The sequence below is a fragment of the Pelophylax lessonae genome (genome assembly GCF_965119305.1).
Source record: "Pelophylax lessonae genome assembly, chromosome: 2".
Taxonomy (NCBI): Eukaryota; Metazoa; Chordata; class Amphibia; order Anura; family Ranidae; genus Pelophylax; species Pelophylax lessonae.
This window is the reverse complement of record NC_138769.1, coordinates 431,406,356-431,433,815: the sequence shown is the minus strand read 5'-3', so window position 1 is coordinate 431,433,815 and position 27,460 is coordinate 431,406,356. Positions and strand designations below refer to the sequence as shown.

The 27,460-nt window shown below is 42.9% G+C and overlaps 1 protein-coding gene across 1 annotated transcript in view; it reads right to left on the bottom strand.

Annotated features, from left to right (window-relative positions):
- CFAP47 (cilia and flagella associated protein 47) overlaps positions 1–27,460 on the bottom strand; it is a 702,231-nt gene that overhangs the window by 292,879 nt on the left and 381,892 nt on the right. The window contains exon 46 of the mRNA XM_082245539.1: positions 12,815–13,011. Coding sequence (XP_082101665.1) covers positions 12,815–13,011 — 197 coding nt within the window. The remainder of the gene's footprint in view (positions 1–12,814; positions 13,012–27,460) is intronic.

Genomic DNA, 27,460 nt, shown 5'->3' with positions numbered 1-27,460 from the left:
AAGGTTTGAGGGTGCTGCCTGTTCCATACTCCCCCTACTCCTAGCCTTTTAGGGGTACAAACAATAGTAATTGGGGCCTAGTGTGGTTGTGTACGTGTGATATACATACACTTTTTTGGGATCATATTTTCTATTCCGCTATTTAATCAAAAACCTTTGGGGATCAGTTAAATTGGGGGATAGTCTGTGTTGGTACGTGTGAGAGAGATCCACCTTTCCAAGTTGTTGGGGTTCATCTCATACTTCTGAAGGTTTGAGGGTGCTGCCTGTTCCATACTCCCCCTACTCCTAGCCTTTTAGGGGTACAAACAATAGTAATTGGGGCCTAGTGTGGTTGTGTACGTGTGATATACATACACTTTTTTGGGATCATATTTTCTATTCCGCTATTTAATCAAAAACCTTTGGGGATCAGTTAAATTGGGGGATAGTCTGTGTTGGTACGTGTGAGAGAGATCCACCTTTCCAAGTTGTTGGGGTTCATCTCATACTTCTGAAGGTTTGAGGGTGCTGCCTGTTCCATACTCCCCCTACTCCTAGCCTTTTAGGGGTACAAACAATAGTAATTGGGGCCTAGTGTGGTTGTGTACGTGTGATATACATACACTTTTTTGGGATCATATTTTCTATTCCGCTATTTAATCAAAAACCTTTGGGGATCAGTTAAATTGGGGGATAGTCTGTGTTGGTACGTGTGAGAGAGATCCACCTTTCCAAGTTGTTGGGGTTCATCTCATACTTCTGAAGGTTTGAGGGTGCTGCCTGTTCCATACTCCCCCTACTCCTAGCCTTTTAGGGGTACAAACAATAGTAATTGGGGCCTAGTGTGGTTGTGTACGTGTGATATACATACACTTTTTTGGGATCATATTTTCTATTCCGCTATTTAATCAAAAACCTTTGGGGATCAGTTAAATTGGGGGATAGTCTGTGTTGGTACGTGTGAGAGAGATCCACCTTTCCAAGTTGTTGAGGTTCATCTCATACTTCTGAAGGTTTGAGGGTGCTGCCTGTTCCATACTCCCCCTACTCCTAGCCTTTTAGGGGTACAAACAATAGTAATTGGGGCCTAGTGTGGTTGTGTACGTGTGATATACATACACTTTTTTGGGATCATATTTTCTATTCCGCTATTTAATCAAAAACCTTTGGGGATCAGTTAAATTGGGGGATAGTCTGTGTTGGTACGTGTGAGAGAGATCCACCTTTCCAAGTTGTTGGGGTTCATCTCATACTTCTGAAGGTTTGAGGGTGCTGCCTGTTCCATACTCCCCCTACTCCTAGCCTTTTAGGGGTACAAACAATAGTAATTGGGGCCTAGTGTGGTTGTGTACGTGTGATATACATACACTTTTTTGGGATCATATTTTCTATTCCGCTATTTAATCAAAAACCTTTGGGGATCAGTTAAATTGGGGGATAGTCTGTGTTGGTACGTGTGAGAGAGATCCACCTTTCCAAGTTGTTGGGGTTCATCTCATACTTCTGAAGGTTTGAGGGTGCTGCCTGTTCCATACTCCCCCTACTCCTAGCCTTTTAGGGGTACAAACAATAGTAATTGGGGCCTAGTGTGGTTGTGTACGTGTGATATACATACACTTTTTTGGGATCATATTTTCTATTCCGCTATTTAATCAAAAACCTTTGGGGATCAGTTAAATTGGGGGATAGTCTGTGTTGGTACGTGTGAGAGAGATCCACCTTTCCAAGTTGTTGGGGTTCATCTCATACTTCTGAAGGTTTGAGGGTGCTGCCTGTTCCATACTCCCCCTACTCCTAGCCTTTTAGGGGTACAAACAATAGTAATTGGGGCCTAGTGTGGTTGTGTACGTGTGATATACATACACTTTTTTGGGATCATATTTTCTATTCCGCTATTTAATCAAAAACCTTTGGGGATCAGTTAAATTGGGGGATAGTCTGTGTTGGTACGTGTGAGAGAGATCCACCTTTCCAAGTTGTTGGGGTTCATCTCATACTTCTGAAGGTTTGAGGGTGCTGCCTGTTCCATACTCCCCCTACTCCTAGCCTTTTAGGGGTACAAACAATAGTAATTGGGGCCTAGTGTGGTTGTGTACGTGTGATATACATACACTTTTTTGGGATCATATTTTCTATTCCGCTATTTAATCAAAAACCTTTGGGGATCAGTTAAATTGGGGGATAGTCTGTGTTGGTACGTGTGAGAGAGATCCACCTTTCCAAGTTGTTGAGGTTCATCTCATACTTCTGAAGGTTTGAGGGTGCTGCCTGTTCCATACTCCCCCTACTCCTAGCCTTTTAGGGGTACAAACAATAGTAATTGGGGCCTAGTGTGGTTGTGTACGTGTGATATACATACACTTTTTTGGGATCATATTTTCTATTCCGCTATTTAATCAAAAACCTTTGGGGATCAGTTAAATTGGGGGATAGTCTGTGTTGGTACGTGTGAGAGAGATCCACCTTTCCAAGTTGTTGGGGTTCATCTCATACTTCTGAAGGTTTGAGGGTGCTGCCTGTTCCATACTCCCCCTACTCCTAGCCTTTTAGGGGTACAAACAATAGTAATTGGGGCCTAGTGTGGTTGTGTACGTGTGATATACATACACTTTTTTGGGATCATATTTTCTATTCCGCTATTTAATCAAAAACCTTTGGGGATCAGTTAAATTGGGGGATAGTCTGTGTTGGTACGTGTGAGAGAGATCCACCTTTCCAAGTTGTTGAGGTTCATCTCATACTTCTGAAGGTTTGAGGGTGCTGCCTGTTCCATACTCCCCCTACTCCTAGCCTTTTAGGGGTACAAACAATAGTAATTGGGGCCTAGTGTGGTTGTGTACGTGTGATATACATACACTTTTTTGGGATCATATTTTCTATTCCGCTATTTAATCAAAAACCTTTGGGGATCAGTTAAATTGGGGGATAGTCTGTGTTGGTACGTGTGAGAGAGATCCACCTTTCCAAGTTGTTGGGGTTCATCTCATACTTCTGAAGGTTTGAGGGTGCTGCCTGTTCCATACTCCCCCTACTCCTAGCCTTTTAGGGGTACAAACAATAGTAATTGGGGCCTAGTGTGGTTGTGTACGTGTGATATACATACACTTTTTTGGGATCATATTTTCTATTCCGCTATTTAATCAAAAACCTTTGGGGATCAGTTAAATTGGGGGATAGTCTGTGTTGGTACGTGTGAGAGAGATCCACCTTTCCAAGTTGTTGGGGTTCATCTCATACTTCTGAAGGTTTGAGGGTGCTGCCTGTTCCATACTCCCCCTACTCCTAGCCTTTTAGGGGTACAAACAATAGTAATTGGGGCCTAGTGTGGTTGTGTACGTGTGATATACATACACTTTTTTGGGATCATATTTTCTATTCCGCTATTTAATCAAAAACCTTTGGGGATCAGTTAAATTGGGGGATAGTCTGTGTTGGTACGTGTGAGAGAGATCCACCTTTCCAAGTTGTTGGGGTTCATCTCATACTTCTGAAGGTTTGAGGGTGCTGCCTGTTCCATACTCCCCCTACTCCTAGCCTTTTAGGGGTACAAACAATAGTAATTGGGGCCTAGTGTGGTTGTGTACGTGTGATATACATACACTTTTTTGGGATCATATTTTCTATTCCGCTATTTAATCAAAAACCTTTGGGGATCAGTTAAATTGGGGGATAGTCTGTGTTGGTACGTGTGAGAGAGATCCACCTTTCCAAGTTGTTGAGGTTCATCTCATACTTCTGAAGGTTTGAGGGTGCTGCCTGTTCCATACTCCCCCTACTCCTAGCCTTTTAGGGGTACAAACAATAGTAATTGGGGCCTAGTGTGGTTGTGTACGTGTGATATACATACACTTTTTTGGGATCATATTTTCTATTCCGCTATTTAATCAAAAACCTTTGGGGATCAGTTAAATTGGGGGATAGTCTGTGTTGGTACGTGTGAGAGAGATCCACCTTTCCAAGTTGTTGGGGTTCATCTCATACTTCTGAAGGTTTGAGGGTGCTGCCTGTTCCATACTCCCCCTACTCCTAGCCTTTTAGGGGTACAAACAATAGTAATTGGGGCCTAGTGTGGTTGTGTACGTGTGATATACATACACTTTTTTGGGATCATATTTTCTATTCCGCTATTTAATCAAAAACCTTTGGGGATCAGTTAAATTGGGGGATAGTCTGTGTTGGTACGTGTGAGAGAGATCCACCTTTCCAAGTTGTTGGGGTTCATCTCATACTTCTGAAGGTTTGAGGGTGCTGCCTGTTCCATACTCCCCCTACTCCTAGCCTTTTAGGGGTACAAACAATAGTAATTGGGGCCTAGTGTGGTTGTGTACGTGTGATATACATACACTTTTTTGGGATCATATTTTCTATTCCGCTATTTAATCAAAAACCTTTGGGGATCAGTTAAATTGGGGGATAGTCTGTGTTGGTACGTGTGAGAGAGATCCACCTTTCCAAGTTGTTGGGGTTCATCTCATACTTCTGAAGGTTTGAGGGTGCTGCCTGTTCCATACCCCCCCTACTCCTCATCTAGCCTTTTAGGGGTACAAACAATAGTAATTGGGGCCTAGTGTGGTTGTGTACGTGCGAGATACATACACTTTTTTTGATCATATTTCCTATTCCGCTATTCAATAAAAACCTTTGAGGATCAATTGAATTGCGGGATAGTCTGTGTCGGTACGTGTGAGAGAGATCCACCTTTCCAAGTTGTTGGGGTTCATCTCATACTTCTGAAGGTTTGAGGGTGCTGCCTGTTCCATACCCCCCCTACTCCTCATCTAGCCTTTTAGGGGTACAAACAATAGTAATTGGGGCCTAGTGTGGTTGTGTACGTGCGAGATACATACACTTTTTTTGATCATATTTCCTATTCCGCTATTCAATAAAAACCTTTGAGGATCAATTGAATTGCGGGATAGTCTGTGTCGGTACGTGTGAGAGAGATCCACCTTTCCAAGTTGTTGGGGTTCATCTCATACTTCTGAAGGTTTGAGGGTGCTGCCTGTTCCATACCCCCCCTACTCCTCATCTAGCCTTTTAGGGGTACAAACAATAGTAATTGGGGCCTAGTGTGGTTGTGTACGTGCGAGATACATACACTTTTTTTGATCATATTTCCTATTCCGCTATTCAATAAAAACCTTTGAGGATCAATTGAATTGCGGGATAGTCTGTGTCGGTACGTGTGAGAGAGATCCACCTTTCCAAGTTGTTGGGGTTCATCTCATACTTCTGAAGGTTTGAGGGTGCTGCCTGTTCCATACCCCCCCTACTCCTCATCTAGCCTTTTAGGGGTACAAACAATAGTAATTGGGGCCTAGTGTGGTTGTGTACGTGCGAGATACATACACTTTTTTTGATCATATTTCCTATTCCGCTATTCAATAAAAACCTTTGAGGATCAATTGAATTGCGGGATAGTCTGTGTCGGTACGTGTGAGAGAGATCCACCTTTCCAAGTTGTTGGGGTTCATCTCATACTTCTGAAGGTTTGAGGGTGCTGCCTGTTCCATACCCCCCCTACTCCTCATCTAGCCTTTTAGGGGTACAAACAATAGTAATTGGGGCCTAGTGTGGTTGTGTACGTGCGAGATACATACACTTTTTTTGATCATATTTCCTATTCCGCTATTCAATAAAAACCTTTGAGGATCAATTGAATTGCGGGATAGTCTGTGTCGGTACGTGTGAGAGAGATCCACCTTTCCAAGTTGTTGGGGTTCATCTCATACTTCTGAAGGTTTGAGGGTGCTGCCTGTTCCATACCCCCCCTACTCCTCATCTAGCCTTTTAGGGGTACAAACAATAGTAATTGGGGCCTAGTGTGGTTGTGTACGTGCGAGATACATACACTTTTTTTGATCATATTTCCTATTCCGCTATTCAATAAAAACCTTTGAGGATCAATTGAATTGCGGGATAGTCTGTGTCGGTACGTGTGAGAGAGATCCACCTTTCCAAGTTGTTGGGGTTCATCTCATACTTCTGAAGGTTTGAGGGTGCTGCCTGTTCCATACCCCCCCTACTCCTCATCTAGCCTTTTAGGGGTACAAACAATAGTAATTGGGGCCTAGTGTGGTTGTGTACGTGCGAGATACATACACTTTTTTTGATCATATTTCCTATTCCGCTATTCAATAAAAACCTTTGAGGATCAATTGAATTGCGGGATAGTCTGTGTCGGTACGTGTGAGAGAGATCCACCTTTCCAAGTTGTTGGGGTTCATCTCATACTTCTGAAGGTTTGAGGGTGCTGCCTGTTCCATACTCCCCCTACTCCTCATCTAGCCTTTTAGGGGTACAAACAATAGTAATTGGGGCCTAGTGTGGTTGTGTACGTGTGATATACATACACTTTTTTTGGATCATATTTTCTATTCCGCTATTCAATAAAAACCTTTCTAGGGCAAGATCTTAAATTACAGAAATATGAGGAGACCGTCAAATAAGGGCCGTGGCCTGGGTCGTGGTGCTGCTGGTAGAGCTCCTGTTGCAAGGAGAGGACATGGTCGATCTGTGCCAGCTACACGCACAAGTGAAACACCTTCCTCAAGTGTGAGTAGGCGACAGAACCTGCATCAGTATTTGGTAGGGCATCAAACGCCCCTAGAAGTGATGAGGCCAGAACAAGTTGAGGCGATAGTAGATTGGTTTGCTGCTGACAGTGCCTCCAGTTCCTTCACATTGTCTCCCACCCAGTCTACTGCAGAAAGGTCAGAGTTGGCACCTGCAGCCAATGTCCAACCGTCTTTCACCTCACCCCCTTGCAAATCAGGCCAGCAGTCTGAGCCCCAAGCCATACAGCAGTCTCTTATTCTTTTTGAGGACTCTGTCAGCAGGGTTTCCCAGGGCCATCCACCTAGCCCTGCCCCAGAAGTGGAAGAGATTGAGTGCAGCGATGCCCAACCACTTATTTCTCAAGATGAGTACATGCAAGGATCATCGCAGCACGTCTCCGATGATGACGAAACGCAGGTGCCAACTGCTGCGGCGTTCAGCATTGTGGAGACCGACAAGGAGGGCAGGGGTGAAGACTGGGTGGAAGATGATGTGGAGGACGATGAGGTCCTCGACCCCACATGGAATGAACGTCATGCAGGTGAACTGAGTAGTTTGGAGGAAGAGGCGGTGGTCGCACAGAGCCACCAGCACAGCAGAAGAGGGAGCAGGGTGCAGAAGCGGAGCGGCCGTGCCCTAGACACTACGCCCGCTACTGCCCAACGCAGCAAGGGAACGAGCGCACCAAAGTCAGCTCAAAGGAGTTCTCAAGCGTGGAAGTTCTTTAGAAAATGTGCTGATGACAGGACACGAGTGGTTTGCACCCTGTGCAATCAGAGCTTGAAGCGAGGCATGAACCTTCTCAACCTGAGCACAACCTGCATGATCAGGCATCTAAGTGCAAAGCACGAGCTGCAGTGGAGTACACACCTTCAAAACCAAGAAACGTCTCTGGCTCATCCTGCTTCCTCTTCTGCTGCAGTCTCGGCCGCTCCAGCCACATCTGTAGTGATACCGGCACCTGCCACCCCGCAAACAGACGATCTGTCAGCAACACCACCACCTGGGTCACCAACAACCATCTCCACAATGTCCCGTGGAAGCGTTCAGCTTTCCATCTCCCAAACACTTGAGAGGAAGAGGAAGTACCCCCCTACCCACCCGCGATCCCTGGCCCTGAATGCCAGCATTTCAAAATTATTGGCCTTTGAAATGCTGTCATTCCGTCTGGTGGAGACGCACAGTTTTAAAAACCTTATGTCGGTGGCTGTCCCACAGTACGTCGTGCCCAGCCGCCACTACTTTTCCAGGCAAGCCATCCCTTCCCTGCACAACCAAGTGGGGGAAAAAATCAGGTGTGCACTGCGCAACGCCATCTGTGCCAAGGTCCACCTAACTACGGATACGTGGACCAGTAAGCACGGTCAGGGGCGTTATATCTCCCTAACGGCACACTGGGTAAATGCAGTGGCGGATGGGCCTGAGGCGGATAGCAATTTGGCGCATGTCCTTCCACCACCGAGGATTGCAGGGCGCTTCAGTTTGCCTCCTGTTCCTAACTCCTCCTACTCCGCTTCCTCATCCTCTACCGCCTCCTCATCCGGACAGCGTAACACCTTCACCACCAACTTCAGCACGGCCAGGGGTAAACGACAGCAGGCAGTTTTACAACTTGCCTGTTTGGGGGACAAACCACACACCGCGCAGGAGTTGTGGAGGAGCATGGAACAGCAGACAAATGAGTGGTTGCTGCCAGCGAGCCTCAAGCCCGGCCTGGTGGTGTGCGATAACGGGCGAAATCTCATAGCAGCTCTGGGCCTAGCCGGTTTGACGCACATCCCTTGCCTGGCGCATGTGCTGAATTTGGTGGTGCAGAGGTTCCTTAAAAACTACCCCGATATGTCAGAGCTGCTGCAGAAAGTGCGGGCCGTTTGTGCGCACTTTCGGCGTTCTCACCCTGCTGCTGCTCGCCTGGCAGCGCTGCAGCGTAACTTCGGCCTTCCCGCTCACCGCCTCATATGTGACGTGCCCACAAGGTGGAACTCCACCTTGCACATGCTGGAAAGACTGTGCGAGCAGCAGCAGGCCATAGTGGAGTTTCAGCTGCAGCACGCACGCGTGAGTCGCTCTGCGGAACAGCACCACTTCACCACCAATAACTGGGCCTCCATGCGAGACCTGTGTGCCTTGTTGCGCTGTTTTGAGTACTCCACCAACATGGCCAGTGGCAATGACGCCGTTCTCAGCTTAACTATCCCACTTCTATGCCTCCTTGAAAAAACAATTCGGGCGATGATGGAAGAGGATGTGGCACAGGATGAGGAGGAGGAGGAGGATGAAGAGGTAACATTTCCAAGGCTTTCAGGGCAGTCATTCGCAAGGGGCTCCGAGGGTGGGTTCCTGCACACGCAAACGCCAGGGACGCAATTGTCCAGCAGGGGCACAGTTCTGGAGGATGAGGAGGATGAGGAGGAGGAGGAGCTGGAGGAGGAGATGGAACCATGTTCACAGCAGGGTGGCACCCAGGCCAGCTCATGGCCATCACTGGTGCGTGGCTGGGGGGATACAGAGGACACGGACCATACACCTCCCACAGAGGACAGCCTTTCGTTGCCTCTGGGCAGCCTGGCACACATGAGCGATTACATGCTGCAGTGTCTCCACAACGACCGCCGAGTTGCCCACATTCTAACTTGTGCTGATTACTGGGTGGCCACGCTGCTGGATCCCCGTTACAAGGACAACGTACCGTCCTTAATTCACTCACTGGAGCGCGATCGCAAGATGCGCGAGTACAAGCGCACGCTGGTAGACGCCATGCTGCTGGCATTCCCATCTGACAGCGGGGCCACAGTGGAAGCACAAGGCAGAGGAGGAGGAGGAGGAGGTCGCCAACGCAACCAGGGCACCGCCAGCACCTCAGAAGGCAGGGTTAGCATGGCCGAAATGTGGAAAAGCTTTGTCAGCACGCCACAACAAACAGCAGCACCAGCAGCTCAGATGGAACGTCTTAGCAGGAGGCAGCATTTTACCAACATGGTGGAGCAGTATGTGTGCACACGCCTACATGTAGTGAATGACGGGTCTGCCCCCTTCAACTTCTGGGTCTCCAAATTGGGCACATGGCCTGAGCTTGCCCTTTACGCCTTGGAGGTGCTGGCGTGCCCTGCAGCCAGTGTATTATCTGAACGGGTATTTAGCACGGCTGGGGGCGTTATAACAGACAAGCGCAGCCGCCTGTCCAGAGACAATGTGGACAAGCTCACGTTCATTAAAATGAACCAGGCATGGATCCCACGGGACTTTTCCGTACCTTATGCAGAATAGCAATGGATACCGACCTTACCCACCCATTGTTCCATTTTTGCTCTTTCTCACTCTTTTGGGGTGTACCCTCATTTAAAATTTGTGAAAAGAAGCAGTGTTGGCTACCTCGTCCTCCTCCTCAGGGCCAGATTAATGTAGGGGCTATTGGAGCTGCAGCTCCAGGCCCCTACCTTTTATATAGGCCCCGGGTTGGCCATATTCACTGTTACCGCTCTTCTGTCACTTGTAAACACAGAAGTCTGGCTTCTATGCTCGCTTCCCCAGGCAGCACCCTCAGAACCTCCCCACACAGCGTGAAGGCCGGACAAGGAGGGACAGTTGGCGATGCATGGATGTGTTTATGGGCTTCAGAGACAGCATCCCATGTTGAATTAGGCATGCATGGCTGCACCCTTCCTCCTCTGGGTGCATGGCAAGGCACGGCCCTAAGGCCCTTCAAAATCCTCAGCACCAAGCCCATGATGCTGTTAATCCGGCCCTGGTCCTCCTCCACCGCCGCTTCCACCTACACCGCCCATAGGTGTGCGCAGCCTATTGCATTAAGGTGTGCACCCCAAAGTTGAAATACACATGCATGTGTTTGCCAGCAGGGAGAGTAATGTATCGGGGCCATGTACCTGTAGGCAAGGAGAAATAGAGCAGAGCAGGTCCCAGGGAGATCTTTCCCATCTCCTCACTGGCAATGCTATGTGCCCTAGGTGATTAGGGTGTGCCCAGGCACACCCAGCACACCCTGTGCGCACGCCTATGTCACCGCCACATCCACCACCACCTCAACCTCCCTCCTACTCCATATGGGCCTCGTCCTTCAGAGATGAAGAAGAACATTGTTTTATTTTTCTGTTTTTTTTTGTTGTTTTAAGTTATTTCCCTATCCACATTTGTTTGCAGAGCACTTGCCATGCTCTTAATTACGTTTTGCTGCCATTTGCAGCACTCTAGCCCTTTCCTTTGGTGTTTTAGAGCCATTTTAGTGCCTTAAAGTTCGGGTCCCCATTGACTTCAATGGGGTTCGGTGTCCGGGAAAAGTTCGGTAAAAGTCCGGGACACGGACCCGGACTTTTTTTTAAAGTTCGGCCGAACCCGTCGAACACGGACATCTAGGTGTCCGCTCAACCCTATTAGTTACAGCTAGGAACTGGTGTAAATACAAAGGGATACACTGGGGCTACTATAGGTTCAAACTTTGCCTATCACTGTAGCATACCTGAAGAGGTCTTTAGGATCTACAAGCAATATAAATTAAACAATGACCTGGACCTGTATAGCACCTTGCAGCTAACTACAAGTTGCACCACGTTCCAAGATGGTCACCTAGTGCAGGATCCAGCACCTGGAGCAAACATTACAGGAACAAAGTGGGTTCCCTGTACGGTCTCCAAGGTACACACCAAAGATAACTGATCTGAAAGCTACTAGATAGCCATAAGCAATAAGCAGTCAGTTCTGAATAAAAGCTTAGATACATAAAAAAAACTATGGTTAAAGAAAGAAAAGTAATTCTTCAGATGTGAGCAGGTCCATCACCTAATGACACTAGCAAGAAACTGAAGTCTCATGGTGTGGGCAGGTTTTAATGGTGAGTTCTTGGGATGGCCCTAGAAAAATTTTTCCCAGTGTCCAATCACCTGAAGTTAGCTGCATAACCTATCTATGGTCTAAGAATACAAGTCCTGTGTGCTTTATTGTGTTCTTTACTTTACAGCTAGGTGTTTAGTTACAGCAAATTCATGTCAGAAGCAATATAGAAACACCGACTTTCTCACAAGACCACCAGTTATTTCTCTTCACCCTGTTCCACCCCAGCTATTCACTTCTTAACTCTTGCAGCATTTCATGTGACTGTCAGGACACAGACAATACATACTGTATACTACAACAAATTGTACTTGCCACATTTTAAAGATGGAAGTATTATTCCTCCTTAGAGAAGCTATTCTGAGGATTTTCTAGTAAGTGATCTTGCTGTGCCAAGACATTTATGACAGAATGTGCCCCTTTATCAAACATGACTCGCTAAATAGTGGAGTTTCAGAACAACATACTGGGAAAATAGGAAGACCTTTTTCACAAGCTGATTTCACATATGACTAGATTTAAATGGCTAGTTCACATTTACCAAAAACTGCCTATGCAGGTAAGAAAGGTCTGCAGCAAATAAACTGTGCAGCGTTGAGAAAGTTGGATAATGCCCTTGCTAAAGATGTAGGCCTCCTACATACCTCCCAAATCATGGCTAAAAAAAATTCCCAGAGATGGCATTCCCTGTTCTGTCTTGTTTCTAGAATGTTGATCACTATAAAGTGGTTAGACTGAAAACAACTCTGGTGTCACCCACAGTACAGTTCCAAATGCTGTACAATAGTTGAGCCTGTCACACCTGAAGTTGACCACAGACTCTGCAGTGTTGTTTGCAATTACACATTTTTTCTTTACCATGCTGCCAAACACAGCACTGTAAAAAATATTATGCAGAGTTCTAAAGATATAACATACACTTTCCATTAATCTAATGTTCACAGCATTTTCAGTCACTGTTTTATACCACCTTTTCCAATTTGTATATATGGATTGGGTCTAAGGTAAACACTGCACACTAAAAGGTGGTACACAAGACTAGAAGTGATGAGTGATAAGCCTTTAAAGTGATACTTCAACAGTTTTCTGAAACTGGAAGTTCATTGTCTCCTAAAGTATAGGAATGCTCGAAACGAGATGATCCAACCACAATTACCAATTTATATTGTATGGTTAGAGCGGCTTGGAATTTTACATCAACATTACAAGGCTAGGATCTATTGCATGCCATACCTTGAGCGTTCATTTTCATGTCCCTTGAAAGGTTTCTTAGACTTAAAATAAATGTCTGACATGCAGAAGAATTCATAGCTAAATATCAAACATTGTGATATAGAAACACTTCATCAACCCCAATATATTAAAATCCAGTCCTCAAGAAGGATACATTGTAAAAGCATACATAATGAAGCCATGTGGTATAACTTACCATTGGAATATCTTGTATCAGTGCTTCACCAGCCGGGGTAATAAATTCAAACTCTGTTTCTGAGCTGCTTGGATTGACGACACACTCAATCATATAAACTCGTACATCATGAAAGGAACGAAGCAAAATCTTGCAGGAATATCGGCCAGGTTTTTCAGGAACAAATTTCAGTGGGAATGAAACACCATTTTCTTTATCTAGAAAAAAAAAATGAAACAAATGAGGTATATTATTCATCCAGATTTAATACTCACTGCAAATATGGCATGAAATACGCACAATTTATCACATTTTCCCAGCATGATCCAGGTTATTCATACATCAAAGAAAATGTAGACACTGTGACACAAGCTGCCATTGTTTTAGATGTATACCATTACTTTTAATATTATTTGTATAACCAATGCAATTATATGTAATACTGTAGAGATATACAGTATCTCACAAAAATGAGTACACCCTCACATTTTTTTAAATATTTTATTATATTTTTTCCATGTGATAACACTGAAGAAATGACACTTTGCTACAATGTAAAGTAGTGAGTGTACAACTTGTATAACAGTGTAAGTTTGCTGTCCCCTCAAAATAACTCAACACACAACCATTAATGTCTAAACCGCTGGAACAAAAAGTGAGCACACCCCTAAGTGAAAATGTCAAATTGGGGCCTAAAGTGTCAATATTTTGTGTGGCCACCATTATATTCCAGTACTGCCTTAACCCTCTTGGGCATGGAGTTTACCAGAGCTTTACAGGTTGCCACGAAGTCCTCTTTCACTCCTCCATGACGACATCACAGTGCTGGTGGATGATAGAGTCCTTGCGATCCTCCACCTTCCATTTGAGGATGCCCCACAGATGCTCAATGGGGTTTAGGGCTGGAAAAATACTTGGCCAGTCCATTACTCTCAGCTTCTTTAGCAAGGCAGTAGTCTTCTTGGAGGTGTGTTTGTGGTCGTTATCATGTTGGAATACTGCCCTGCGGCCCATTCTCCAAAGGGAGTGGATCATGCTCTGCTTCAGTATGTCACAGTAAATGTTGGCATTCATGGTTCCCTCAATGAATTGTAGCTCCCAAGTGGCGGGAGCACTCATGCAGCCCCAGACCATGACACTCCTACCACCGTGCTTGACTGTAGGCAAGATGCACTTGTCTTTGTACTCCTCACCTAGATGCCGCCACACACGCTTGACACCATCTAAACCAAATACGTTTATCTTGGTCTCATCAGACCATAGGACTTGGTTCCAGTAATCCATGTCCTTATTCTGCTTGTCTTCAGCAAACTGTTTGCTGTCTTTTTTGTGCATCATCTTTAGAAGAGGCTTCCTTCTGGGACGACAGCCATGCAGACCAATTTGATGCAGTGTGTGGCGTATGGTCTGAGTACTGACAGGCTGACCCCCCACCCCTTCAACCTCTGCAGCAATGCTGGCAGCACTCATACATTTATTTGCAAAAGACAACCTCTGGATATGACGCTGAGCACGTCCACTCAACTTCTTTGGTCGACCATGGTGAGGCCTGTTCTGAGAGGAACCTGTCCTGTTAAACCGCTGTAAGGTCTTGGCCACCATGCTGCAGCTCAGTTTCAGGGTCTTGGCAAACTTCTTATAGCCTAGGCCATCTTTATGTAGAGCAACAATTCTTTTTTTCAGATCCTCAGGGAGTTCTTTGCCATGAAATGCTAGGAAAAAAAACATTTAAAGCCCCCAATCACTTTGCTCATGCAAAGAAGTGAACGCATACATAAGTTGTGCTGGAATATCTAAATGGTGTTGAAACCACACATGTGAGGTATCGCCACGATTGTTAGAATGAGAGCAATAATTCTAGTGCAAGACCTCCTCTGTAACTCTAAACAGACAACCTGTAAAAAAAATGTAAAGTGCTGCCTATAAAGATATACCATACCATAGTTTGTTAGGTATCTATTTACTCTGCATAACATCATCTTTCACATTCTACAAAAAAATTGGGGTCACTATTGCGTTTTTATTTTTTTAATCCATTAAAGTGCATTTTTTTCCCAAAAAAAGGCATTTGAAAGACTGCTGTGCAAAAACAGTGTGACGTAAAATATTGCAACAGCTGCCATTTTATTCTCTAGGGTCTCTGCTAATATATATATATATATATATATATATATATATATATATATATATATATATATATATACATACACTGTTTGGGGGTTCTAAGTAATTTTCTAGCAAAAATTACATATTTTTACTTGTAAACAACAAATGTCAGAAAAAGGTCTGGTCTTTAAATGGATAAAAATGTTTTTGTTAACCACTTCTGGACCGGAAGGATTTGCCCCCTTAATCATCAGACCATTTTTTTCGAATCAGCACTGCTTTACTTAAAATGCGTGGTCGTGCAACGCTGTACCCTAATAAAATTGACGTCCTTTTTTTTTCCTAAAACAGGGCTTTGTTTTGGTGGTATTTGATCACCTCTGCAGTTTTTTGATTATGCGCTATAAACAAAAAAAGAGTGACAATTTCAAAAAAGTATTTTTCACTTTCTGCTATGTAACATTCCCAACAAAATAAATAAAAAAATCAGATTTTTTCATTATTTTTGGCCAATTTGTATTTTGCCACATGTTTAAGGTAAAAAAAAATCCAATAAGTGTATTTTTATTGGTTTGCGCAAAATGTATCACATCTACAAACTACGGGAAAGATTTATGTCATTTTTATTTATTTTTTTTACTAGTAATGACGGCGATCTGCGATTTTTTGAGGGACTGCGACATTGCGGCAAGCAGATTGAACCCATGACATTTTTGACACTTTTGAGAGGACCAGTGCCATACTACAGTAATCAGTGCTAAAAATATGCAATGTTACTGTAATAATGACACTGGTAGGGAAGGGGTTAACACCAGGGGTGATCAAAGGGACAATGTGTACCAAGGGGTGATTCTAACTGTGTGGTGGCCAAACTTGGTGGATGGAAACAGGACTCGTGTGTTCCGAAATAACAGGCACACAGAAGCCCTGTTTCAATCTGTGACATATGAGCAGTGTGGCATGTTTACAACGGCATACCGCCTTCTGTCTGTCCCTGCAGTGATTGCCGGGTTCCCGGCGGCCATCCCGGTGGCCATCCAGGCCACTGAACCTGTTTCTTAGCTGCAGGGCTAGAGGGCAGGCACGCGATTGCGCCACCGGTGGTGCACACGAGACCCGCCCAAGATCTGCTCCTGTGAGCCGTCGTACAAGTACAGTGGTTTGCGCAGGAAGGCCAGCCTGACGCAGTATATCTGCGGTGGCTGGTCTTTATGTGGTTAAAGTAAACTCTATTTAAAACTTTGTAATTTTTAATAGAATGGGAAAGATTAAAGTTAGTCATACATGGATTGAATTTTGACCGGTTCAACATGAATCAGCCAAATGTCAAACTATTGACAGCTGTTCCTGTCCATGAAAAGTCGATCTAGCAATCAACTTCTCATGAACGGTCCTGCTTAAAAATTTCCATTTGATCAGCGCTTGCAGCCAATCGGCTGCAGTACTGATCAGTGTAATCTGATGGCAGGGGGAATCCCACTGTCAGAAAACAATGACAAAGCAGGGAGAATTCTTGCATTCACAATGATTGTATAGATGGGGGAATCAGATCAGTTTTTTCACTCAACCCACTAGCTTAATGAAAAAAAACTAAAAATTACCCATGTATGGCCAGCTTTAGATCTTTTTGTCTCTTCAATGGCACTGTAACCTGCAATTCTTTTTGCCCTGCATATATACTTTTGAAATCATTATAAGCTGGCTATACTGTCACATTTTGGCATTTAAAGTTACATTGGGTATCGTTCACACACTTCTAATTGTTCTTGTCTGTCAAAATAAATATACTTCCGAAGAGCAGAAGATGACAGATGGCAGAGAGATGTCTGTATAATAAAGGTAATAGTAGGAGCTTAGACATATCTGTTTATGGGCATGGCTTTCTTTTAAATACTAAAACAGCTGACAGGAAATGTACAGACTGTAACGACTCTCTTCTTATTTATAATATACTGCCAAATGTTCATTAGTCTGTGGACCTACAGTGGGATTCAAATAGCAGAACAGTTTGGGTGGAGAAATAGGGTTTTTTTAATGAGACATAAGCCAGTGAATGTAACTTATTTAGCAGAATTTTTATTTTTATTTTCATGAAAACAAATGATTGACAAAATTCTAGAATGTTCTAAAATGTAATTGCATTGTGTTACTTCTGTAAATACCTCTTAGATATTTTATAATAACTGATGTATTGTAAACTACTATTATCAACAATTTTGCATGTTTATTCATGAAAATAGCCTTTAACGTCTAAAGCTCATTATACTATCCTGACATCTAGATTAATGCACACATTGTAAAATGAAGTAGAATTTATTATAATTTCCTCTGAATTAACATGCAAACAAGTTTATCATACATCTTGCAGGATCACAACAAACTTAAAATATTCATGACCTTGAGAAAAAGTCAGCTAAACAACTGCTTAGATTTTGGGAAAGACGTTAATATTTATTACATTTCAAAGTCACATTGTAACCTAACATATGGTAACTCCTAATACATAGTGATGTAGCTCAGATGATTTAAATGTGTACTAATATTTAAAAACAGTTAACAACAGTTAAACTAGTAAGGTTGCTATGATGTTAGCTACTTTATGATCACTTTTTATTACACATAAATTTTCAATCAGCTTGGGATGTTTTCATATTGTACAGAGAGTTTTTACACCTCCCAAAGAAAAACAAAGAAAAAACAAAAAAAAAACAAACCAGCGGGACCATGAAGTCTAAGAATTTACAGTGCCTTGAAAAAGTATTCATACCCCTTGAAATTTTCCACAGTTTGTAATGTTACAACAAAAATTGTAAATGTATTTGATTGGGATTTTATGTGATTGACCAACACAAGGTTGCACATAATTGTCAAGTGGAAGGAAAAGGATAAATGGTTTTCAAAATTATTTACAAATAAATATCTATCAAAGTGCAGCAAGTTTTTGTATTCAGCCCCCTTTACTCTGATACCCATCCCCACCGTGAAACATGGTGGTGGGAGCATCATGTTGGGGGGATTCTTTTCTTTAGCACAACAGGGAAGCTGGTCAGAGTTTATGGGAAGATAGATGAACCAAATACACAGCAATCTTGGAAGAAAACCTGTTCGAATCTGCAAAAGACTTGAGACTGAGGCGGAAGTTCACATAACATCACATAAAATCCCAATAAAATACATTTACATTTTGGCTTAAAACATGATAAAATGTGGAAAATTTCAAGGAGTAGGAATACTTTTTCAAGGCACTGTAGATAGAGTTCCTTAGTTTTTATTGTGTTACTTTGATGTCAGGTTACTAGGATTTCACCAGCAGGTGGCACTGCAAGTGAAATCGGGCACTGGGTCCTGGATGGTAGAGACGGGGCTTTGTGACACTACTGTATATTAAAGAGACCCAAGCAGAATAATAGTAATAGTAATAGTACTATTTACTATTTTTTACTATTAATAGTAAAAAAAGTGAATTCATAAGGAAAAAGTATCACACCTGTGTATTTAATTTGTTTTTGTTTTTTTCTTGCACTGATCAGCATTTGTGAAGTAGTCTCAGTGGATTTTTTTAAGACACTGTTGCCTAAAGATTCTGCTGAGCATTCCCTCTTTCAACACTACTGACATCACACACAGCCTTGCTGAGGATGAGTATTATAAGCATCAAAGGAAGAATACTCGGAATGGTGTATAATACGAGAAATTTTGAGATTTATTCCAGGATTATTCACACAAAAGACTTACTTTTAAAGAATCCTGAATATATCTGCTTTTTAAATAAGTCTTTATCTCATGATGGGATGTGCACTTTATGTTCACATTTCACATACAGATTTGGAGAATTTATTTCTATAAAGAGAATGGCTCAGAATAGAGAAAACAAAAGTTGTAACTGAGATATTTCTACTATATTTGTATTTCACAACCTTTTGAATTTTTTTTGCCTGCTCTGACTTTTTTTTTTTTCTTGACTGAGCTCTGTTCTTTCAATGAAATTCATAGCGTAACTGCACCTGTCTTAACACTCAGGCCATGTATTTCAAATATATTTATTTTGTCATCTTGCCACCTTGTCTTGATTTTTAGTTTGACCTTGGCTACCAGAGTTTACATTTTTTCTGGAGCTGTCATGTGACCACTTTATCTGATAAATCAAACATGTCACACCAAGAGCTATATGTATGAAAAATATGATTAACACAACAATCTTTATAAGCCCATTTCCCCCCAGCATTACTATTTTAAAAGCAGTCTCTACACATGTACTTCTACCATTCTACATAAACAAAGCAGCATACAGATTGCTTTTGTTTCAAGTTGACAGACATTCCTAGCAATAAATGGATATTACATATATTACGTGGATCTTCTGAGCTCATTGTGTTGCTAGGCTTCATACAATTCACATAAACTACTACTTACAGTACCACATCTATTCATTTAAAAGGACCCACTTCCACCATGATGTGCCCTGTCTTAGTCTCATATCACTTTTCATGACTTTTCATTTGCCATTGAGCACCGTTCATAAGTCTCAAAGCAAATGTTCTGGTCAAAGCAAATGTGGTGGTCAACCAGTTGCTGCTTTAGAAGTATTGCTAGAGTAAGCTCAACAAAAATGAGCCCTGACTACTTCTGTGGTGTTTATGGTCATAGTCTAATTAGCCAAGAACAAAACAGTATCTTGTCACTCAGTGCCCAGTGTCAGTGGCCATCATCCCTGTAAATTGTAAACAAGAAAAGATTCCCCTATGTATGGGACTGTAAATGCCACTGAACACTGTGTTATGCATAAAATATCTTTGTTATTACAAAATACATACAAAATAATAACATAAATCAATAACATCACAGGGCATAAAAATATGCATGCATATGACAGACCAATTACCGAACACAATAGGGGCGCTTAGGAGTACAAGGTGATCGTGGAACCGGAACCGACCCTACGCGTTTCGGGCAAAAGAGCCCTTCTTCAGGGGTCACCCAAAGCTCCAGATACAATACCTAGTATATCCTTAGCGTCTATCCCTATGGATTGGATTGGTCTGTCAGCTAAAAGATGGTATTACTACCATTAGGAGGAATGCCCAAATTCCCACAGGCCCGTTCCGGGGCTGCGAAGTCCGTGAGAGTATGAGAGAAGTAGTAGCATCCGCCCAGAGGAACCAGGGAGGCACCACGATGACCGGCAGAAGAAATTGGCTCAGTATAAACTACTCCCGTAAGGGGGAGAGGGATATATCCATGTAGCAACCTGTATTGCACAGGAAGGATGAGACCGCAGAGGGTCCAGAATAGTACAAGTAGTAATAGTCTTGTATGGGTAAGATCAAGGTGTATGTGTATCTGTCTCCTCTGCCAGAGGATGCCAAGCCCATAGCAAGATAGGAGACAGATACACATACACCTTGATCTTACCCATACAAGACTATTACTACTTGTACTATTCTGGACCCTCTGCGGTCTCATCCTTCCTGTGCAATACAGGTTGCTACATGGATATATCCCTCTCCCCCTTACGGGAGTAGTTTATACTGAGCCAATTTCTTCTGCCGGTCATCGTGGTGCCTCCCTGGTTCCTCTGGGCGGATGCTACTACTTCTCTCATACTCTCACGGACTTCGCAGCCCCGGAACGGGCCTGTGGGAATTTGGGCATTCCTCCTAATGGTAGTAATACCATCTTTTAGCTGACAGACCAATCCAATCCATAGGGATAGACGCTAAGGATATACTAGGTATTGTATCTGGAGCTTTGGGTGACCCCTGAAGAAGGGCTCTTTTGCCCGAAACGCATAGGGTCGGTTCCGGTTCCACGATCACCTTGTACTCCTAAGCGCCCCTATTGTGTTCGGTAATTGGTCTGTCATATGCATGCATATTTTTATGCCCTGTGATGTTATTGATTTATGTTATTATTTTGTATGTATTTTGTAATAACAAAGATATTTTATGCATAACACAGTGTTCAGTGGCATTTACAGTCCCATACATAGGGGAATCTTTTCTTGTTTATAGTCTAATTAGCCTAGCAATAATCACTCTTTCCCTATTGGTATGAGTGGGTCACTTTTTTCCTATTGAAACTGTGTTTATATATTCCATTTCTGCAGAAATATCTGTGCATAGAAAACATCACTATGACACAACAAATGCATTAAGAATGTGCAAAAGATACCACGTACCAATGTAATAACCAACATTATTAGCCTAATTTTGTTTAAGAGTCAGAATAGATAATTCATTGCACCACATCTGGTTTTAAAAATGTATTGTAATAAGACCAAATTCAAACGTATTCAGCTACAATTTAATCTAGTCACATAAAGCAGTGTTATTACTGATAAAAGGCAAGGTAAAGTCAGCAGGTTAGGAAGAGAAATGTAGTGTGTTGCTGAATGCAGTAGAGTAGTTTTCCTTGCATGTTGCATAATCTGATCAGAACTAAACTAGCGTCCCCCTAGTTTAGTGTTCCCAAAACGCAGTGTTTGCACAATCAGCACTGATTCCTGCCAGCACCTGCATTTAGCCCCTCCGCCTAGCCCACCCTACCCAGCCAAGTGCAGTAATCAATAGATTACTGTCACTTCCAAAGAACACAAATCACACAAAACCGCTGCGTTAGCAGAGTCAGGCCCGATCTCTGCTAGCACTAGCAGTTTTTTTTGTAGCGACCAAATAGTCCTTGACAACCAGGTGCTTTTTTACCTGTTAGTCACACTACTATACCGGTAAATTGAGTTGATAAAATGTCCAAACGGTGGTACAGTAGTGCAGAGGCCCACAGTATACTGACCATGTCAGATGAGAGCGATGGGGAAGCCTCATTGGCAGAATCAGGGTCAGTATATGTACCTGTAGACAGCAGCGGCTCCCGGACAGACAGCTCAGATGACGGATGGGTCCCTGCTAAGGTCAGGCGTACCCGACCCCATTCTGGAGTTGCTGAGATGCAAGAACCGGATGTTTCTCATGAGTGCCAGTACTAGTGCTGCTCACACTTCTCGTGATCTGGCAAGCACGAGCGGCCTAGTACACCCTGGACCTAGTACAACCAGCACTGCAGTAAGACTTGGTGACGTGGCGAGTCCCATAAGTGCAGTTGATGCTGGTGCAGTGGCTAGCACGAGTAGTGGCCCGCAGCCACCGCGTATGCGAAGAAAGGCCCGTAGAGCCCATAGTGTCTTCCCTGAAGCGCTGGCATATCCTAATTGGCAGCCCACAGATTCTACAGCACCCGTACTTCCCCCATTCACTGCCCAACCCAGAATTCGAGTGGAAACAGCTGGTTTTAATCCCCTTAATTTTTTTGAGCTGTTTTTCACTGAAGATCTTTACAGATCTATTGTGGATCATTTAGATTTTTTCAATTCATCGCGGCCAACCCAAATTCACCCCTTGCCAGACCATTCGCCTGGAATCCTATAACGGTTTCTGATTTTAAGACCTTTCTGGGCCTATACTTCAACATGGGCATTACAAAAAAGAATGAATTGCGGTTATATTGGTGCACTGACCCAATTCATCAAATGCACGTGTTCTCTGCTGCTATGTCCAGGGCTTGATATGAACAAATATTTTGGATCATGCATTTCAACGACAATGAAATCTGTCGTCCTCGGTGAGACCCTGAATATGATCGACTCCACAAAATTCGGCCCCTCGCAGACCACTTCAATCAGCGGTTTGCAGCCTTGTTTACCCCCAAACAAAATGTCTGCGTTGATGAGTCCCTGATAAAGTCTACTGGCCACCTTGCTATTAAACAGTATCTCCCCAGCAAGCGTGCCAGATACGGGGTCAAACTGTACAAGCTGTGTGACAGGGCCACAGGCTTTACAGTTAGTTTAAGGGTCTATGAGGGAAAAGATAGCACTGTGGATCCCCCGAACTGCCCATACTACATAGGGAGCAGCGGCAAGATAGTTTGGGACTTGGTGTCACCCTTATCCGGAAAGGGGTACCATTTGTACGTGGACAACTTCTACACAAGCGTGCCACTATTTAGTCACCTGCTCGATTTACAAATTGGCGCTTGTGGCACCGTGCAATATAATCACCGGGGCTTCCCCCAACGGCTAAATGCCCCACTGAGTCCAGGGGAAAGAGCCTGCTTGAGATGCGATGAATTGCTTGCAGTGAAGTGGAAGAACACACGGAACGTTTTCGTTCTGTCCTCCATTCACCCAGACACGGCAGTCGAAATTACTACGGTCACCGGTGTTGTCGTTGAGAAGCCCCTCTGTGTCCACGACTATAACCATAAAATGGGAGGGGTGGATTTCAACGACCAGATGATGGGACCGTACTTAATCGCCCATAAGGCCAGATGCTGGTACAAAAAAGTGTCTGTATACCTATTTCAATTGGCTATTTACAACGCTTTTGTCTAATACAAAGCTTCTGCCGAAACATTATCCTTCTTTCACCAGGAAGAGATAATCAGAGCCCTTCTGTATCCAGCTGGTGCTCCTGCCCAACTTCCCCAACCAGATGCAGTGAGCCAGCTGCATGAGAGGCATTTTCTGGAATTCCTCCCGAGTCCCCCTACCCAAAGATACCCCCAAAAAAGAGGCTGTGTCTGCAGCAAGCGCGGATTTAGGTGTGGTACCCGTAATTATTATCCCGACTGTCCTGACCGACCTGGTCTTTGCCATGGTGACTGTCTCAGTCGCTACCACACACTAGTGGATTATTAGCATAGGGTACAGCACGGCACAGTTTAGGGCACATTTACACAGGGTCTCAAAAGATGTTTGATGGCTATTGCCATTTTGAGAGACCCTAACCTGGAACCTGGAAATTTAACGTTGAAGAAAACAAAAAGTGTAAAAAAAAAAAAACATAAAAACATAAAATAAAAATTACAAAAAAAAAAATAAAATAAAAAAGCCAAAAATAGTTGTCGTCTAAGTTATTTTTATGTTCTTCTACTCTTCCTACTGTACTTTTACTGTACTTGTTTGTTTTTCATTCTTTTGTTAACCTGTTTCTCTTGCAGGGACCCGTCGGCTGCCACACTGATTTTATATATTCTGACACAAACAGCGTTTGTGCTCAGCATATATGGATACCTCTGATGGCAGTGCTGTGGTAGGTTGATTTCACCACTGCAGTTAAAATACCTTTAGGTATACGTGGAATATTGTCATGTATACCCACCATTAAATAAGTGGGTTTGGATGTTTGGGCGGTTAATGGTGTGTATACTACACAATTTTCCTGTGGTGATTTCTGTTTGGTTCCCTTTTTTTTCGTTCAGCCCACAGGCTGCATGACAAAAAAAAAAACCTACACTATATGCCAAACAAGGACCAGCAATGTACTGGTACGTTGCTGGACTTTGAGTGGTTATACCAGGAAGATGCCTGCAGATTTAGGCATCATCTTGGTATTGTTTTTTACAGCCAGCGGTCGGCTTTCATGTAAAAGCAATCATAGTGGATAATTGGCTGCTAGACTGCTTTTACATGCAGTGGGAGGGGACTCCCCCCCTCCCGCCGCCTTCCACCGCCTTCCGCAGTTTTTCTCGGGCTATCCTGTCCCACCGGTTAACCCGAGAGTGCAGTCGGTGGTTCAGTTATCTAACCATAGAGCTGATTGGAGATGAGAATGGCTCCAATCATCTCTATGGCCTAAGATACCGGAAGCTACAAGTATTTGACTTCTGTTTCGCCAGAAATAAACAGCGCCATTGGGAAATTGGGAAAGCATTTTATCACACCAATTTTGGTGTGGTCAGATGCATTAAGGTCAGAGGAGAGATCTAGAGTCTAAAAGACCCCAATTTTTTAAAAAAAGACTACCTGTCACTACAAATTGCTATCATAGGGGATATTTAAATTCACTGTGATAACAATAAAAATTATTTAAAAAAAAAAACATGAAAGGAAAGGTGTCAAAATAACATAAAAAAGCAAAATAAAAAAAAATCAAGCTCCCCTGTCCCTCCGTGCTAGCGTGCAAATGCGCAGGCAAGCGTTGGTCTAGTGTCATATGTAAACCGCAATTGCACCATGCATGTGAGGTATTGCCGCAAACGCCAGGTCGAGGGCAGTAATTATTGCAGTAGTCCTCCTCTGTAAGTCCAAAGTGGTAACCTGTAAAGACTTTTAAAGACTTTTAAAACCGTACGTAGTTTGTTGCCGCTGCACGGGCGTGCGCAATTTTTAAAGCATGTCATGCTTGGTGTCTATGTACTCGGCATAATATCATCTTTTAAATTTTACCAAACAATTACTACCAATGCACTACCTGTCACAGTTTCAGAGGCCCTGAGATTTCAAGATAGCACAACCCCCCCCCCCCCCCAATTACCCCATTTTGCAAAGTAGACACTCTAAGCTATTTGCTGAGAGGCATTGTGAGTCCATGGAATATTTTATATTTTGCCACAAGTTTTGGGAAAATTATTATTTCTTTTTTTTTTTTGTTTTTTTTTTTACACAAAGTTGTCACTAAATGATATATTGCTTACACATTCCATGTGTATATGTAAAATGACACCCCAAAATACATTCTGCTGCTTCTCCTGAGTACAGGGATACAACATGTGTGAGACTTTTTGGGAGCCTAGCTGTGTACGGGACCCCGAAAATTAATCCCCACCTTCAGGTTTTCTAATGGCGTAAACTGCTTATTTTACCTCCGCACTACCTGTCACAGTTTCAGAGGCCCTGAAATTTCAAGATAGCACAAACCCCCCCCCCCCCCAAATTACCCCATTTTGCAAATTGGACACTCCAAGCTATTTGCTGAGAGGCATGGTGAGTTGAGTCCATGGAATATTTTATATTTTGCCACAAGTTTCGGGAAAATTATTATTATTTTTTTTTCTGTTTGTTTTTTTACACAAAGTTGTCAGTAAATGATATATTGCTCACACATGCCATGGGTATATGTGAAATGACACCCCAAAATACATTCTGCTGCTTCTCCTGAGTACAGGGATACCCCATGTGTGAGACTTTTTGGCAGTCTAGCCGCGTACAGGACCCTGAAAACCAATCGCCACCTTCAGGCTTTCTAAGGGCGTAAATTGTTGATTTCACTTACTACCTATCACAGTTTTGAAGGCCGTGAAATGCCAAGATAGCAAAACCCCCCCAAATGACCCCATTTTGCAAAGTAGACACTCCAAGCTATTTGCTGAGAGGCATGGCGAGTATTTTGCAGCTCTCATTTATCTTGGAAAATTAAGAAAAAAAGGAAAATGCGTTTTTTTTCCTTTTTTTTTCAATTTCCAAAACTTTGTGACAAAAAGTGAGATCTGTATCACTAGGCAGTGAGAAAGTGCAATGAGAAATTTACGCCCTTTGAAATTCTAAAGGTGGTGATTGGCTATCGGGGTTCCGTACACAGCTACACATGTGGTATCCCTGTACTCAGGAGAAGCAGCAGAATATTTTTTGGGGTGTAATTACACATATGCCCATGGCATGCGTGAGCAATATATCATTTCAATGACAACTTTTTGTAAAAACAAAAACTTTTTTTTTTAGTCATTTTTCAAACACCTGTGACAAAAAAAATTAATATTCAATGAGCTCAACATGCCTCTCACTACATTCCTTAGGATGTCTACTTTCCAAAAAGTGGTAATTTAGGGGGGTTTTCTACTGCCCTGCCATTTTAGCACTTCAATAATTGAGATAGGCAGTCAGAAATTAAAGCTGCATAAATTCCAGTATTTACACCATAGTTTGTAGACGCTATAATTTTTGCGCAAACCAATACAATTACGCTCATTGAGAATTTTTTTGTCAGAGACATGTAGCTAAATACATTTTGGCCTAAATATATGCCAAAAATTGAATATATTGGATATTTTTTAACTGTCAAAGTAGAAAATGTCAATTTTTGCCAGAATTTATGATCTTTTTTATTAATATCGTAAAAAATAAAAAGTGCAGAGGTGATAAAATACCACCAAAAGAAAGCTCTGTTTGTGGGAAAAAAAGGACAAAAATGTTGTTTAGGTACAGCATTGCATGACTGCGCAATTGTCAGTTAACTTCGCGCAGTGCCAAGTTGCAAAAAGTGGCCTGGTCATTAAGCAGGAAAATCCTCCGGTCCTAAAGTGGTTAAAGGAGAGTTATATATGTTTTTTAACCACTACTATTCCTTTAAACTGGCTTTTGAGTTTTACAAATGCAGCAAATTAGAAATTTAGAACAAAGGTTTAGCACTAGGAAACGCTATTTGAAAGATAAAAAGTGCATTTTATATACAGTTATATAGATCAAGCCAAAATGAAGGACAAATGAGGAGGAAAGAGGAATAGAGAGACTTTGTTTCAAATTAGGGTCAGTCCCTCAAAATTATGGACAGTTGGGAGCTATGCACACACTGAGTAAAAACTCTGCAGTTATTTAATTCTGGGTCTTTTGTCCCCTTCCTCTACTTTAATGTAGGCTGTTTGTCACTTTCACAGTTTTACTACAGCCATTTTGTTGGACACATGTCCAGACTTCTGCTACAGAAACCTAGCTATTTTACTGTGTTTGGATCTATTTGGAGATTTTTCACACTAGTAACATATTACATTAGGCCCCATTAAACAAAAAAA